The sequence below is a fragment of the Perca fluviatilis genome, chromosome 21 (genome assembly GCF_010015445.1).
Source record: "Perca fluviatilis chromosome 21, GENO_Pfluv_1.0, whole genome shotgun sequence".
In the NCBI taxonomy this organism is placed as follows: Eukaryota; Metazoa; Chordata; class Actinopteri; order Perciformes; family Percidae; genus Perca; species Perca fluviatilis.
The window spans coordinates 16,552,623-16,565,910 of record NC_053132.1 but is presented as its reverse complement, the minus strand read 5'-3'; the positions used below and the strand labels follow the sequence as shown (position 1 = coordinate 16,565,910).

The 13,288-nt window shown below is 40.8% G+C and overlaps 2 protein-coding genes across 10 annotated transcripts; one reads left to right on the top strand and one right to left on the bottom strand.

The window, feature by feature from the left end:
• Positions 1 to 136: 136 nt before the first annotated feature.
• On the bottom strand, positions 137 to 2,859 carry pagr1 (PAXIP1 associated glutamate-rich protein 1). Of its 5 annotated transcripts, none has more exons than XM_039788099.1 (5): positions 2,476 to 2,859; positions 1,985 to 2,200; positions 1,304 to 1,637; positions 1,123 to 1,211; positions 137 to 528 (listed from the first exon to the last, which is right to left on the bottom strand). In XM_039788099.1, the coding sequence occupies exons 2-5, from the start codon at positions 2,151 to 2,153 to the stop codon at positions 293 to 295; spliced, it is 828 nt and encodes a 275-aa protein (XP_039644033.1). In that variant the 5' UTR covers positions 2,154 to 2,200; positions 2,476 to 2,859; the 3' UTR covers positions 137 to 292. The 5 variants fall into 5 exon arrangements, with proteins under 5 accessions (XP_039644033.1, XP_039644031.1, XP_039644030.1 ...); XM_039788097.1 differs by having other exon boundaries at positions 1,985 to 2,197; XM_039788096.1 differs by having other exon boundaries at positions 2,492 to 2,859.
• A 141-nt stretch (positions 2,860 to 3,000) lies between these two features.
• Positions 3,001 to 13,040, top strand: kif22 (kinesin family member 22). 5 transcript variants are annotated; one of them, XM_039788069.1, is made up of 13 exons: positions 3,001 to 3,146; positions 3,472 to 3,684; positions 3,768 to 3,895; positions 4,153 to 4,304; positions 5,031 to 5,240; positions 5,732 to 6,122; positions 6,495 to 6,615; positions 7,026 to 7,143; positions 8,370 to 8,550; positions 9,107 to 9,192; positions 9,466 to 9,654; positions 9,783 to 9,842; positions 12,791 to 13,040. In XM_039788069.1, the coding sequence occupies exons 2-13, from the start codon at positions 3,497 to 3,499 to the stop codon at positions 12,818 to 12,820; spliced, it is 1,854 nt and encodes a 617-aa protein (XP_039644003.1). In that variant the 5' UTR covers positions 3,001 to 3,146; positions 3,472 to 3,496; the 3' UTR covers positions 12,821 to 13,040. The 5 variants fall into 5 exon arrangements, with proteins under 5 accessions (XP_039644003.1, XP_039644002.1, XP_039644001.1 ...); XM_039788068.1 differs by having other exon boundaries at positions 3,002 to 3,146; positions 3,490 to 3,684; XM_039788067.1 differs by having other exon boundaries at positions 3,002 to 3,146; positions 3,487 to 3,684.
• Positions 13,041 to 13,288: the final 248 nt, after the last annotated feature.

Sequence of the window (13,288 nt, the reverse complement as noted above, 5' to 3'; positions counted from 1 at the left end):
TAAAAGTGAGCCTCTAGAGGGTGCCAGAATCCATGCATTTCTGTAATATAACTATATGCTGCTATCGTGATTATATGCTGTTAAGAGGGATTTTTTGTCCATATCCCCTACCCTTACTGCACACTGACTACAACAGTTAACATTTCCCATGGTTAAAATGTTTATTGCCAACATACAAAACACACATAGAAAACATACAAAACTCGGTAACATTAAAAAATTCAAGTTTTGAGAAATCCTCAGAAAGCTCTTGGCCTTATTTGCCTGTGGTCAAGTCTTCATCTCTTAATACTTAGTATCTCCTCTGTCTCGGGGAGAAGATGGTGTTGGGGTTGCTGTCTCGTTCCCTCTCCTTCTCCCGCTCCTTTTGGCTGTTTGGAGACAGAGCCTCCTCCAGCTTCTTTTCGCTCTTGAAGAGATCTCGACCCGTGCGCATGATGTGCTCCTCAATTTTGCGGTGGCGCTTCATGTCTGACAGTACTTTGTCCAGCCGAGCTTCCCTTTTCACAGAAGAGCGGGCTGAAGATCCTGGGAGAGAAGGAAAAAAAAACGTCAACCGGATTTCCCTGAAACCACCACTTCTCCTGAGCTCCCAGAATATAATGAAACCCAACAATGAAGAGCTAAGAGAAGACAAAATACAGTGTTGGAATGTAACTAAGTACATTTACTCAAGTACTGTACCTAAGCACACATTTGAGGTACTTGTACTTTACTTGAGTCTTCTTTTCATGCACACAAAACGTGTATAAAATACAATGTTTTATTATAAATTAAACTACCCAACAATATGCAGGCCTACAGTACAGCTGAAAAAATTAGCCAATTAAACACTTAGTTGATTGACAGAACTGTTTGGATCGTTTCCAGTTTCTAAAATGTAAGGATTTTTCTGCATTATGTCCTTTTAATTTTAATACTTTAAGTACATTTTCCTGATGATACATACTTTTACTCAAGTAACATTTTCAATGCAGGACTTTTACTTGTAACAGAGTATTTTTACATTGTGGTATTAGTACTTTTACTTAAGTAAAGGATCTGAATACTTCACCCACCACTGCTCATTAATGTAGCTTATGCTGATCAAGGTTTTAAAAATCAGATCTCAGTTGTCATTACCTGGTGTTCTGCGTCTGTTCACAAAGGCATTTTTCGGAGTGGCTTGTGTTTGCTCTTCATCAAAGTCAAACTCAGTTGGAGTTGGAGGCCTGATTAAAAAAAAAAGTAATTAGCCTTTACATTACCTGTATACCAACCAAAAATCCGTAGAAATGAAACAATGAGAAATAGGTATACTGACCTGCGTTCTCTCTCGTCCCTCTCCCTTTCCTTTGCTGCCTCGTCCTCGTCATCTCTTTCAGGTGATGGGGTGCGTTCAGGTGTAGGGGGCCTCCTAGGAAGAGGCACAAAGTTCAATTCCAGCATCTCCCCTTTAGAGAGGAGCTCATAGAGTCTTTTGATCTCAGCAGGAGGGGGCATCCAGTTTTTGGGGTCCTCCATTTCCTCGTCACTGTACGGAAGCTCCCATTCACCGTCCACTCCTGCAGCCTGCTTTCCCTCTTCACCATCCACCCCTGTGTCAGCCTGAGGTTCATCCTTGTTGGCTTCTTCTTCCACTGCATATGTGTCTCCATCTGAGAAGGCAGCAAAAATGCATAGAACAAAAGCAGAATTACAACTTCATTATTACATTTTACGTAGATTACTGCAGATAAATTATACTATGATACTGTACATATATTACATAAGCACTGAGTAAAACTCCAAAACAACTTGGGAAAATAATTCAAAGCTATTTGAGCAGGAAAACAAAGGTCACAACAATTGTTATGCCCATCTGGATTGAGCACTTTTAAGACTCTGAATAAAGACTTTTTCCTCCGTGGTAAAACCTCTTGCCTATGTGTACTTGATGTTTAGCTGCAGATAGTAAAAGGCCCCTCTTTCTTTATTCGTTATTTGTGTTTCTTAATAGAGTTACCCTTTACATCCTTGGTTGTTGTATCCTCATCTGTGGCAGCGGTCATCTCCGTGTCCTGTTGCTCTGTGTTGCCCTGTTCCTGTTTGCCTGCTGCAGGTCTCTCTGTGTCCTTCACACCCAGAGCCTCTATGCCCTCTCTCAGTGAAGAGTCTGTGGCCTCAGCCTGCATCCTTCCAGTTCCTGCTGCTGCTGGTGAACTTTATAGCCACAGATCTGCTAAACAGAAGCATGCATTATCAAAAAGTATTAGTATTTTAGTAAAACCGAAAGTAACTATAGGTATGTGAAGTAAGAGTTATTTGAGAACTAACCAAGAGTAGTATCATGCCTGTAACCTTTAACTTGTAGCCTAACGATAGCTGTTAACTTTGCTGAATTACAAGCAGTCAACAAAGCAACACATGAAACGTAATCTTGTCTTTATTGGTTAACTTCAGGCCTAACCGTCAGCTATTTCTGGACAGCAAATAACAATTAGATAAGATACGTGCCTTAAATTGTCATTACCGAATGTCCGGTTTGTCGTAGATCACCGCTGTAGCTAAATGTTAGGTCCAATTATCTTTCCCAGTATATTAAATCACCAAAGCTCTCCATGAGACTTGCTAGAGATAATACACGATTATACAGAGACGTAAACATAGCGCCATTTTGGACTAGAAGAGCTGTGTGACGATCTGCTTGATTCTGCGCATTCCCGCTGATTCAACATCATATGGATAGTGCATCGACGTAGCGAACAACCGTAGTAGAGTGTAATAGAGATCTACTTTAACAACGACTTCCTGCGCAGCGCGCAATCGCATAAAGGGCTGAATACATGTCGGCCGAAATTGATTAAACTTATTTTGCTTCACTATTCACGTTAATGCCTTATTTCAAAATATGCATATATGGTTATATACAATAATGCTGAGTACTATTATTCGATGCACGAGTTAACCTTATTTAAGGACGCTGGACGTCAAATAGGCGCCAATTTGTGAGCAAGTTCTGATTGGTTAATGGTCGTTTCCGGTTACAGCGCTCCTCATTTGAAAAGTGTTCGGTTATGCTTTGAGGTCTCGATCGCCATTGTTAAAAGACAGCGTCCGCAATGTTTGTAAAAGTGAAACTTGCAGAATAACAAAAGTTTTGAACAAGGAGTCAGCAAATAATATCGGTAAGCACTAACGAAACATCAGTAATACACTCGGTAAAGCAGTAACTAACCGTAGCTAGGCGAGTAACTTACCTTTAACGTGGCCTAACGGTAGCTAACCTTAGCTTGTTATTAGCCGAATGGAGATAACGTTATCGTAAATAAGGTAAAACTTCTCTTATTATTGCAATGCTTTGTTTGAGGGGACTCTCAATTTAATTGAAATCTACCGGTTAGCCCAATTGTTAATCTGCTTTTATTAAGATGCCATTTTTAACAGATAACGTTAAACACAGCGTGAATTCGAACATTATTTGGCTTACATGATGTTATTATCTAACGTTAGGCCTTTTGTTTTGAGGAGTTCCAACATGGCTCAGCGTGTGGCAGTACCAGATGGAGCAAACAAGAAGACGTCCAGGGTTCGGGTAGCGGTTCGTCTGCGACCCTATATGGACAATCCAGATGATAAAGACGAGGGACCGTGTGTAAGAGGCCTGGATTCCCAGAACCTGGAAATAATTAACTGGAGAAATGCTACAGAAACAGTCAAATACCAGTCAGTGTCCTCAGCCTCTTAGCACTCAGCAGTTATTTCAAAATTATTCTATTGTTAACATCTATATCTATATTGTCCAACAGTTTCGACGCTTTTCATGGTGAGCAAACGACACAGCAAGAAGTTTTCGTTTCATCAGTGAAGCCCATTCTACCGCACATACTGAATGGACAAAATGCCAGCGTCTTTGCCTATGGACCGACAGGAGCTGGTTTGTTACAGCAATATTGCATTTTTTAACTAGTACATTGTTTACTTGGTTGCATATTAAAAATGGCAATCAAGGCACATTCAGTATCTATCTACACACTAATTTTAATTATATGTAATATTATATTTAATAGCAATATAATAATGTACCAGTTAGAATACTTTGCGGAGTTGCATTATATTGAGACAATTTGTTCTTAAACTCCTTTTGTATATGGATGCTCTGTTTTTGTGCTAACTCACCACATCCTTTCATAGGAAAGACCCACACCATGATGGGCAGTTCAGATCAGCCAGGGGTGATCCCTCGAGCTGTTAGTGAGGTCTTCAAGTTGGTCAAAGCTAAGGATGAGGATGAAGGATGGGACTACAGCATTGGCATGTCTTATTTGGAAATTTACAATGAGAAGGTATACATGGTTGGCAGCATAGTGTGACCCAGTAGTTTCATGCTCTGTTCATTGTTAAAGGAATACTTCACCCTCAAAATGACAATTTATATATCAGTTACTCACAAAGTGTTGCCTTTTTTCTTAAGGAAACTTTATCATGCATGCCTGCACGGTGAATGGAGACTCAAAAAATGGAAGTCTGGATGCATTAAAGTAATAGGGCGCCGTGTTTAACAGCAGCAAAACTATATTAAAAAACAGCTGTTTACAAACTCACCCAATTTTGCGGTATAATCTTAGTTTTGTTTTCCAGTCTCGTGCTCAGTTCTTACCGAACACATGCATTTTTGCTAAAACCTTACTATTTACAACACTTCTCTATTGAATAATTAGTTGTTGTTTTTTTGTTTTGTTTTTTATAAATGAGAACCAAACTCAAACTCATGATCATGTAAATGTAACCCCCCTCCTCATGCACTCCCGTGCCTTAAACCATATCACTCTAGTTTAAGAAACGTCAATTACTCAATTTAATTAGAACCGCTCGTAACTGTGCTCCCCTTCCATATCCCTAAACTTCACCTTCAAAAAACTTTAATACCTTTTTGCTATCCACCTTGTTGCTTGTCTAATTGTCTGCTTGTAACTGTTTCTGTTCTGCTTTTAAATCATCTGTGGTTATTTAGTCCTGTGCTATATTTTTTTTTATTTTTTTTGTTTGACAATGTACAATATCTTTTTCAGGTGCTAGATCTTCTATCACCAAGCTCCCAGGATTTGCCAATCAGAGAGGACAAAGACAAGAACATCTTGATCCCTGGCCTCACTCTCACAACCATCTCCTCCTTCTCAGATTTTGACAAACACTTTGTCCCTGCCAGCCTTAATCGTACTACAGCTTCTACCAAACTAAACCAGCGCTCCAGCCGCAGCCATGCTGTCCTCCTCATCAAGGTTTGAGATATAGATAGACATAGATAAATATCTATCTATCGATAGACTTTGTTAATTTATAATTATCTTTGAGTCCCTTTTTGTTTTTGTCTTTGGACTGATCTGCATGGTTATCTAGTAGTTGGTCAAAAAGCATCTTAAACAGGTCGTGGCCTCGGAGCAGTAGGTCAGGATTTGGTAGCTGGTGCTGAAATCAATTCTCTCCTGCAACACTCCCACTAGCAACCTCTGGGCCTTTTGGGACTATTCTGGGAAAGAAACAACCTGATTTCCTTTAACTAACTATGCCCTTTTTCTGCATTCTTACTTCCTATGTTGTATTGCTGAATACATAATGTGTCACATTTATCAAAAGCCTCTTTTGCTGCCTAACTTTACCTCATTTAACCTTGCATTTCTCTCTTGTCCTCCCTCTTCTCCCCTGTGTTTCTACCATGTCTGACATCTGTGTCTTGGCCCCATATCAAATCTTAATCTTTTCAATACTCTAGGTTGTACGGACTCAGCGCGCCCTGCCCCACAGACAACAGACAGGAAAGCTGTACTTGATCGACCTGGCTGGGTCTGAGGACAACCGTCGCACCGGCAACCAGGGCATCCGCCTGAAGGAGAGCGGCGCCATCAACCTGTCTCTCTTCACTCTCAGCAAGGTCGTGGACTCTCTTAACTCTGGCACTGCCGTCCGTGTGCCGTACAGAGACAGTAAACTGACACGGCTGCTCCAGGACTCTCTGGGTGGCTCGGCGCACTCCGTCATGATCACCAATATTGCACCAGAGTACAAATACTATTTTGATACGTTTAATGCACTCAACTTTGCCTCCAAATCCAAACTCGTTGTGAACAAGCCCTTCACCTGTGAAACTGTGGCTGTGCTGCCAGGTGAGTAAAATTGAGAGAATTTCACTCACTCTTTCATCCAAGTATAGAAAGAAATGTAACAGGCCAAGAAAAGGAAGGGAGTGTAATCCAAGGCCAATGGGGGGCACCTACATCACATCCCAAAGGAAACAGCCAGGGTGTGATGGATGTCTGAATTTTTGTTTCAAACCCCTCTTCAGTGTGCTGTTTTTATGAATTTTCTTTCCTATAGAATTGTCTTAAATACATTCCTGATGCTGTTCTTCACTGCAATGCAACCTTGACTGATGCTGTGCACCCTTCATCTGAATTGCTTTAGAGAACCACACAAACATTGCTGCTCAAGTGCACTGAATACTAAACTGTTAATTTCCCTTCTGCCTTCATCTCCAGTGAAGCGGGCCAAAGAAGACCACAAGGCAGGGGGGTCTGGCACTGAGCCACCAAAGAAGAGACATAAAGACGACAGGAAAACTGAACAGGATAGTTCCTCACCTTCTGCACATTTTCACAGGTTAAAGATCACACACACAGAAATGTTATTTGTTTGGCTAATCAGACTTAGGAATTGTGTTTGACTGTGAAGAAAATGTGTCTGCTGAAAGCTACATCAAATCCAGTCCACACAACTGCACTTTAAACAAGCCATAGCCTCAAATCAGTGGGCCATGATTTTATAGCTTGTGCTGAAAGCAACTCTCCCTGCAGTGCTCCCATTGGCTACAGCTGCTGTGTCTACTGGGATCTCTTTAGGAAAGATGCACTGCTTTGTTGCCATCTGTTATCAGGTGTATGAATCAGTCTGTGCTATATGAATCTCTGCGCTGTGTATTTGTCAGTGCATTTCAAAGCCCCCAACCATACTGCCCCCTTCGTTGTCTAACCTACTTTTCCTCTTTCTTAATTTGTTTGTGTCTCTTTCAGTCCATCAGAACCGTCAGTGATGGATAGACTAGTAGCCCTGGAGAAGCTGATGATGAACTGCCAGGACAAGGATAAGCTCAGCATGCTGAGTGTGGCCCAGTCTCGCAAGGAGATCCAGGTGAAAACTCACACCTACCGTATTTTCTGCACTATAAGAATTAAAAGCCTTTAATTTTCTCAAAAAACGACAGTGCGCCTTATAATCCGGAGCGCCTTATATATGGATCAGCCTCTCAAGGATCACTGCCCCGTTGACGGGACACTGCGTTGCTGTAACCTTACTAAAACTTCCATTCATTTGCGTTTTTTATAACTTTAAAGCATTAAATCTTCAAAATATACAGCCATGCGACACACCAATTGAAAGCTTAGCCTCTAATGATTAATTTAAGCCCACATACAAAGCATAAGATGATTTATAGCAGTTACACAACTGTTACAAAGTAACAGAAAATAAAACGATACAGCCGTAATCTGCGCAGGTGTCGAGAGTGCATCTATACCTGTTTTCGTTGTCCTTTCAGCAACAAAGTGGTATTTTGCCCAAAACTTGATTTTCATAAATCCACAAGAGTCCAAGGAAATGTAATATCCAAGCTTTATATTCCAAAACGATCTGTTCGCCTCACAATGTTTAAGTTTCTGGCCGAATCACAACAGAAAAACGCGAAACAGTTTTCCATTTCCGCACTTGTCATCGCCGCTAGCTTCTCTGCCCAGCTTGCTACATGGTCGATGTGGGCGTCATCGTATTCCCTAGCTTCTAAGCTTTCGATTGGTAGCTCATATTAGCCAATCCGTTCAGGTTTGCCTCTGATATGGCCAATGGAAGCGGACAAGCCGATGACAACATGTCAGGGACCACGTTGAGACGATCACCATTTTCTCGGACCACTTGGATTTAAATGCTATAAGGAGGGAGTGAACGGGGTTGTCAGAACGCTTAATAAAGTATAACTTTATCTGTTTTGTTGACAGTCCCTTTAGCACAGCTCCATCTAGTGGATGCATAACACAACCCCAGTCTATGCGCTTTATAATCCGGTGCGCCCTATATATGAAAACGGTTCTAAAATAGGCCATTCATTGAAGGTGTGCCTTATAATCCGGCGTGCCTTTTATAGTGAGGAAAATACGGTACATCAAAACTTGAGCTCATCCACCTGGGTGTCATGCAACCCTGCATATTAGCTTTTTAGTAATTTATATATGCACTTGGACCAACTTTTGTCTCTTCTGTCTGTGATATGCCAGATGCTGACAGCTGTCAGATCTTTAAACTGATCGATCAACTCTTCTTAATGGATATTTGATGGCCAACCTTGCCACTCTTTATTTTCACAGGAGCTCAAGGAGAAGCAGAGGGAGTTTGAGAGCAAGGCCATGCAGTTCAGTCGGTTGGCTGGAGAAAAGTCCAGTGCCAAACAGGAGCCCGCCTTCACGAACAACAGTGCTCCTCTGCAAAGAAAACCGTCAACTGCTACAAATGCCAAAAAGCAGCAGGCTGTGGTCCAGCCACTACAAGGTCTGTTAGAAATGACAGATGAGTTCATAGATGTAACTTATCTATTCACATTTAAATTCAAGTTGTATGAATTTTGCTGAAATGAGTGTTATCTCATGGGAACTGTCTTTTAAATTGTCCTTGAATAAGAAAGTGCTAAAGGAGAAAATGACCTTGGACAGGTTTCCTATCGTGTAATCTTCTGCTGTTCATGTTTCCCTAAAGAGTAGTCACTCACTAATTCTATCATGTTGAATCACTGGAGTTATTGATGAGCTGCAATTCGATACAAGAGCTCAGTCTACAATATAGGAGCCAAATGTATCAAATGACGATGAGGAGGAATAATTTTTACACCCCTCAGCAGCTTGGGGAGTGAGGCGGATACCTTGGTATCGATCTCACACATTTAGCTTTTAAAATTTTAACATAAACCCCAAACAAAATGTGAATGGTTTTAATGCATAATTTGTTAAAATTGTGGAGTTTTTCCCCCTCAAGTGAGTATTTTCCTTTAACAGATGTGTACCATTAAATGAATTAAGCATTACTGTATATGTGGTTTCCTCCCTATCAGTGTTCCAGCCTCTTCAGCAGCTTGCTGTCATCAAAAAACAGTCCGTCTGCATTAAGAAGGAGAAGAAGATTTCAGACCAGGTTGAGGTCAGCATCCCAGCTTTGACTGTGCTGATCTTAGCTTGACACATCTGCAGAATTGCAAGCACCCAATACAAGCAGACGTAGTGCATTAGGTTCAAGTTGTTTTTGTCTTGACAGGCACTGCACAATCTTAGATTTATTGGGTCAAAATGAACCTCCTTTTCAGACCAATGACACTTAAGAAAAAAATCATGCATTTTCTATAATTGTGTAAAAATAGTTTTTATTTTTTATTTTTTTTTTTTTTATAACTTAATACAGCTTTTATTTTTTCAGCCTCCAGATGGTAAAGAGAACAGCTGGGAGTCCCAACTCGACACATCTGTGCTGGAGCACTCCAGACAGAAAATCCTGCATGTTCTGAATACTGGCTCACTCAAAGAGCTGAAGGGTCTGCAGCAGATTGGCGACAAGAAGGCAAAACTCATCCTGGGCTGGAGGGAGATCCATGGTCACTTCATAAATGTTAGTGGAGAAAATGTCGAGCTCAGATCTTGTTTTATCACACAACTCTCTACAACAATACCTCATCTTTAGTGTTTTTCTGACTTCATTTACTTGTGTTGACTTTATGTATGGTTTGTATTTTGCAGTTGGAAGATGTGGTTAAAGTTGAGGGTATGACAGGAAAGAGATTTTCCTCATTCATGAAGGTAAGCCAAGTCTTAAGTAAAATGTGTTTTTTGTTTTTGCCACAGTCAGTTGTTCCACCACTGACCCAGACTGAAATATGTAAAACTATTAGATGGATTTCAATGAAAATGTGGATGAATTATACTAATTTTGGTGATCGTGACTTTTTCACAAGGGACTCCACAAGGCTGACATTTGGTTTTAAGTGAAATGTAAAAAAAAAAAAAAAAAAATCCTATTGAATAGTTTGTCATGAACATTGGTTGAGCTTTCATCTATCAGGTCAAAAATGATTTGGTGTAGGACTAAATACTGCAAATGTGATGGCAGTCCATCAGCCTCAGCTGTAGGCTACTTCATGTTTTATGTAAGTAGCATATGTTAGCATACTAAACTGCTAAACACCAGCATGTTAGCACTGTCATTGTGACAGGGGTGGTGCTACAGGGGGGCAAGGGGGAGGGGAGCTGAACCCCCACTGTAGGGCCTTGCCCCACCCAGATGCCCCTAACTTTGGTGTTTTAAAAAAAACAGTGGCACTTTGTTTTTACACAATGTCCACAAGCTTCTTAAAACATTGAAACAATTAATTTATATTAAAGGTCCCATGACATGGTGCTCTTTGGATGCTTTTATATAGACCTTAGTGGTCCCCTAATACTGTATCTGAATTCTTTCCTGAAATTCAGCCTTGGTGCAGAATTACAGCCACTAGAGCCAGTCCCACAATGAGCTTTCCTTAGTATGTGCCATTTCTGTCTGTAGCTATTGAGGAGGAGAGGGGGGGGGGCAAGTCGGAGGGTGGGGGTGTAGCCTTGACCAAGTGCCACTTTGCTCATTTGAAAGCCATGAGCTCTCGCTCTCTCTCGCCCGCCTGCCAAATTCTCTGGGTGGGCAAAGCAGAGAAAGGGGAGGTAACCTTGCTCCTTATGACCTCATAAGGAGAAGATTCAGACCAGCCCATCGGGGCTTTCATTTTCTCCAAGGCAGAGCAGGATACCCAAGGCTTGGTTTACACCTATTACCATTTCTAGACACTGGGGGACCATAGGCAGGCTGGGGGAATGCATATTAATGCTCAAAAACCCCAGGTGAAGTTTAAACGCACGTTTAATTTAAAGTTAAATTTGTAATAAATGTAATGTATGCTAAAGGAGAGTCAGCATCAACAACAGCGCGTCTGTTACGTTAGCCTAAAGTCAAATTGCTCCCTTGTGATTTGTAAGAGCGTTCTGCCCTTCGATTAGTTTTGATTTTAGTAAAGACAAGAACAGCGTAATACAAAATATTACAAACTGGCATGTTTGAATTTCTAACGTTTACAGAGGGTCGCCATTTCGATGGCACTACGTTACAACACACTACACAGTGCTTGCTGAGAGCGATCATTTGTATGCGATTAGTTAAGGAGTACTATAAAATCCACTTCCTCTCACATATCACGGCAATATGGCTGCACAAATTGAACCAGGTGACATCCTTTACTGTCAAACTGGGAAAACTCCACATAGAATAGGATTTAGAAGGCTAGTCTAAACATAACTTTGTGCATGTAATAAATCTCTGAGGTTATGTTTGTTAGGCTACTTATTAGCGACATGGCCCTAGAGTGTAATGTAATACAAGGATAACCAGAGCTTTTCACATCTTGACTTTTGCAGGCCAGAGTAGCTGGAGATATTAGCTGAAGTGTAAAAGTGGGGATATTGTCAGTAAAGACAATTCTGAGTAGCACACAGGAGGGAGAGGAGGGAAATGAAGAAGGCAGTAAACTGGAGAGACCAGGTGGGTAAGAGCAGGAGGAGACTACAGAAGGAAGGAGATGCAGAGTTTAGTGAGAGAAAAGGGAAAGGAAGAATTGACTAAGGGATGAAGAGGAGGCTGCATATTCAGAGAGGGACAGAGGCAGAGAGTGATCAGGAGGAGGCAGATGACAGAGGAAGAGGCCTGCAATTACCCCTGGACCATATGGTTTGTTTATATTCTCCTTCCATTTAGCATACCTGCAAACTAGTCGCTTTTCGGCAGGGGGTGTCACCTTTTTCAGCCCTTCTGAGTTTGCAGGTATGCATATAAATTGCAGTACAGTAGCATAACAACATGACATGTTTCAGGTTTTGGCTATTTCTATTCTGTTGTATATATTATAGGGTTAGATATGTAAAGATTTACATATATACATAGATTATCTAATGTTTTACAGTTTATCATTTGTTTGATCATAATTACTGATAAAATAAGACCCATTCTGTTCTTTGTCTATCAGTAAATATGATCAAGCCATTTAATTCAATTTCAGCTAAAGTCAATTTTTATTTATAGTATCAAATCATAACAGGAGTTCACTCTTAAGACCCTTTACAGAGAGTAGGTCTAGACCACACTAATTTACAGAGACTCAATTTTCCCCAAGAGCAAGCATTTGGTGCAACAGTGGTGAGGAAAAACTTCCTTTTGGGCAGAAACCTATGACAGACCCAGGCTCTTGGTGGGCGGCCATTTGCCTCTGCCGGTTGGGACGCAGAGACATATACAGACCTAGAGAATTATGATTCATAATAATTATAGCAGTTTGGTTTGGACAGTTGCAATTATAGTAACCATGAAGATAATGGAACTATGACTAGAAATAATAGTTGTAGCAGTTCAGGGTGTTGCGGGGTGTAGTAGGCCATAGCAGTGTGTTTACATATGGGGTTCCCATGTACAGTCTTCCCCTGCCAAGATCTCTTGCTACCCCTTGCCACCCCATGTCAAATGTTCTAGAGCCGCCACTGCATTGTGAGTATGTTAGCATTGACCTTAAAGCTCCAGAGCTGCTAGGTTGGCTCTACTCTAACACATAATGTACAAATACTGGCTATCATGCCAGTATTTGTACATTATGTGGCTTTTAAGGATGGTCTTGTTTTTGTTTTTTTTTGTTTTTTTCTAAGTGCTAATACTTCTTTTTTTTTTTTCTTCACAGGCAAACATCCTGAGTGCCATGGGAAAGTGAATTTGTTTCTATTTTTTGTCTTTTAAATTTTTTTTTTTTAAATCTACCACGTCTAATGTATTTCTATTTCAGAAGCTTTTTGTCATTTATGCTTTGTTTTATGATGTTTTTGTAGTTACTACTGTGTACCAGCTGATGGCGCACCCTTGCTTTTAAATAAATGTGTCATTGAATGTTTGTTTATTTTCATGATCATAAATAAATCTGATGGTCTCTTTCACATATGACCCAATGCACCCGGTTTCGCCTCGCAGATCAATCACCATCTCTGGGTGGGAGTTATCGCCGATCTCTCGTTTTCAAACCTAATTGGGCTAATTATTTGAATGCGAATGCTTGTCCTCTGCGAGGCGGTGACACGAGGACACTTTTTTTTTTTTTTTTTTTCATCACCGACTGATAAGATGCAGCATCATTCAGTGTGAAGCCGTTTTTTTTGTTTGTTTTTTTTTGGGTTAGAGAAGGGTG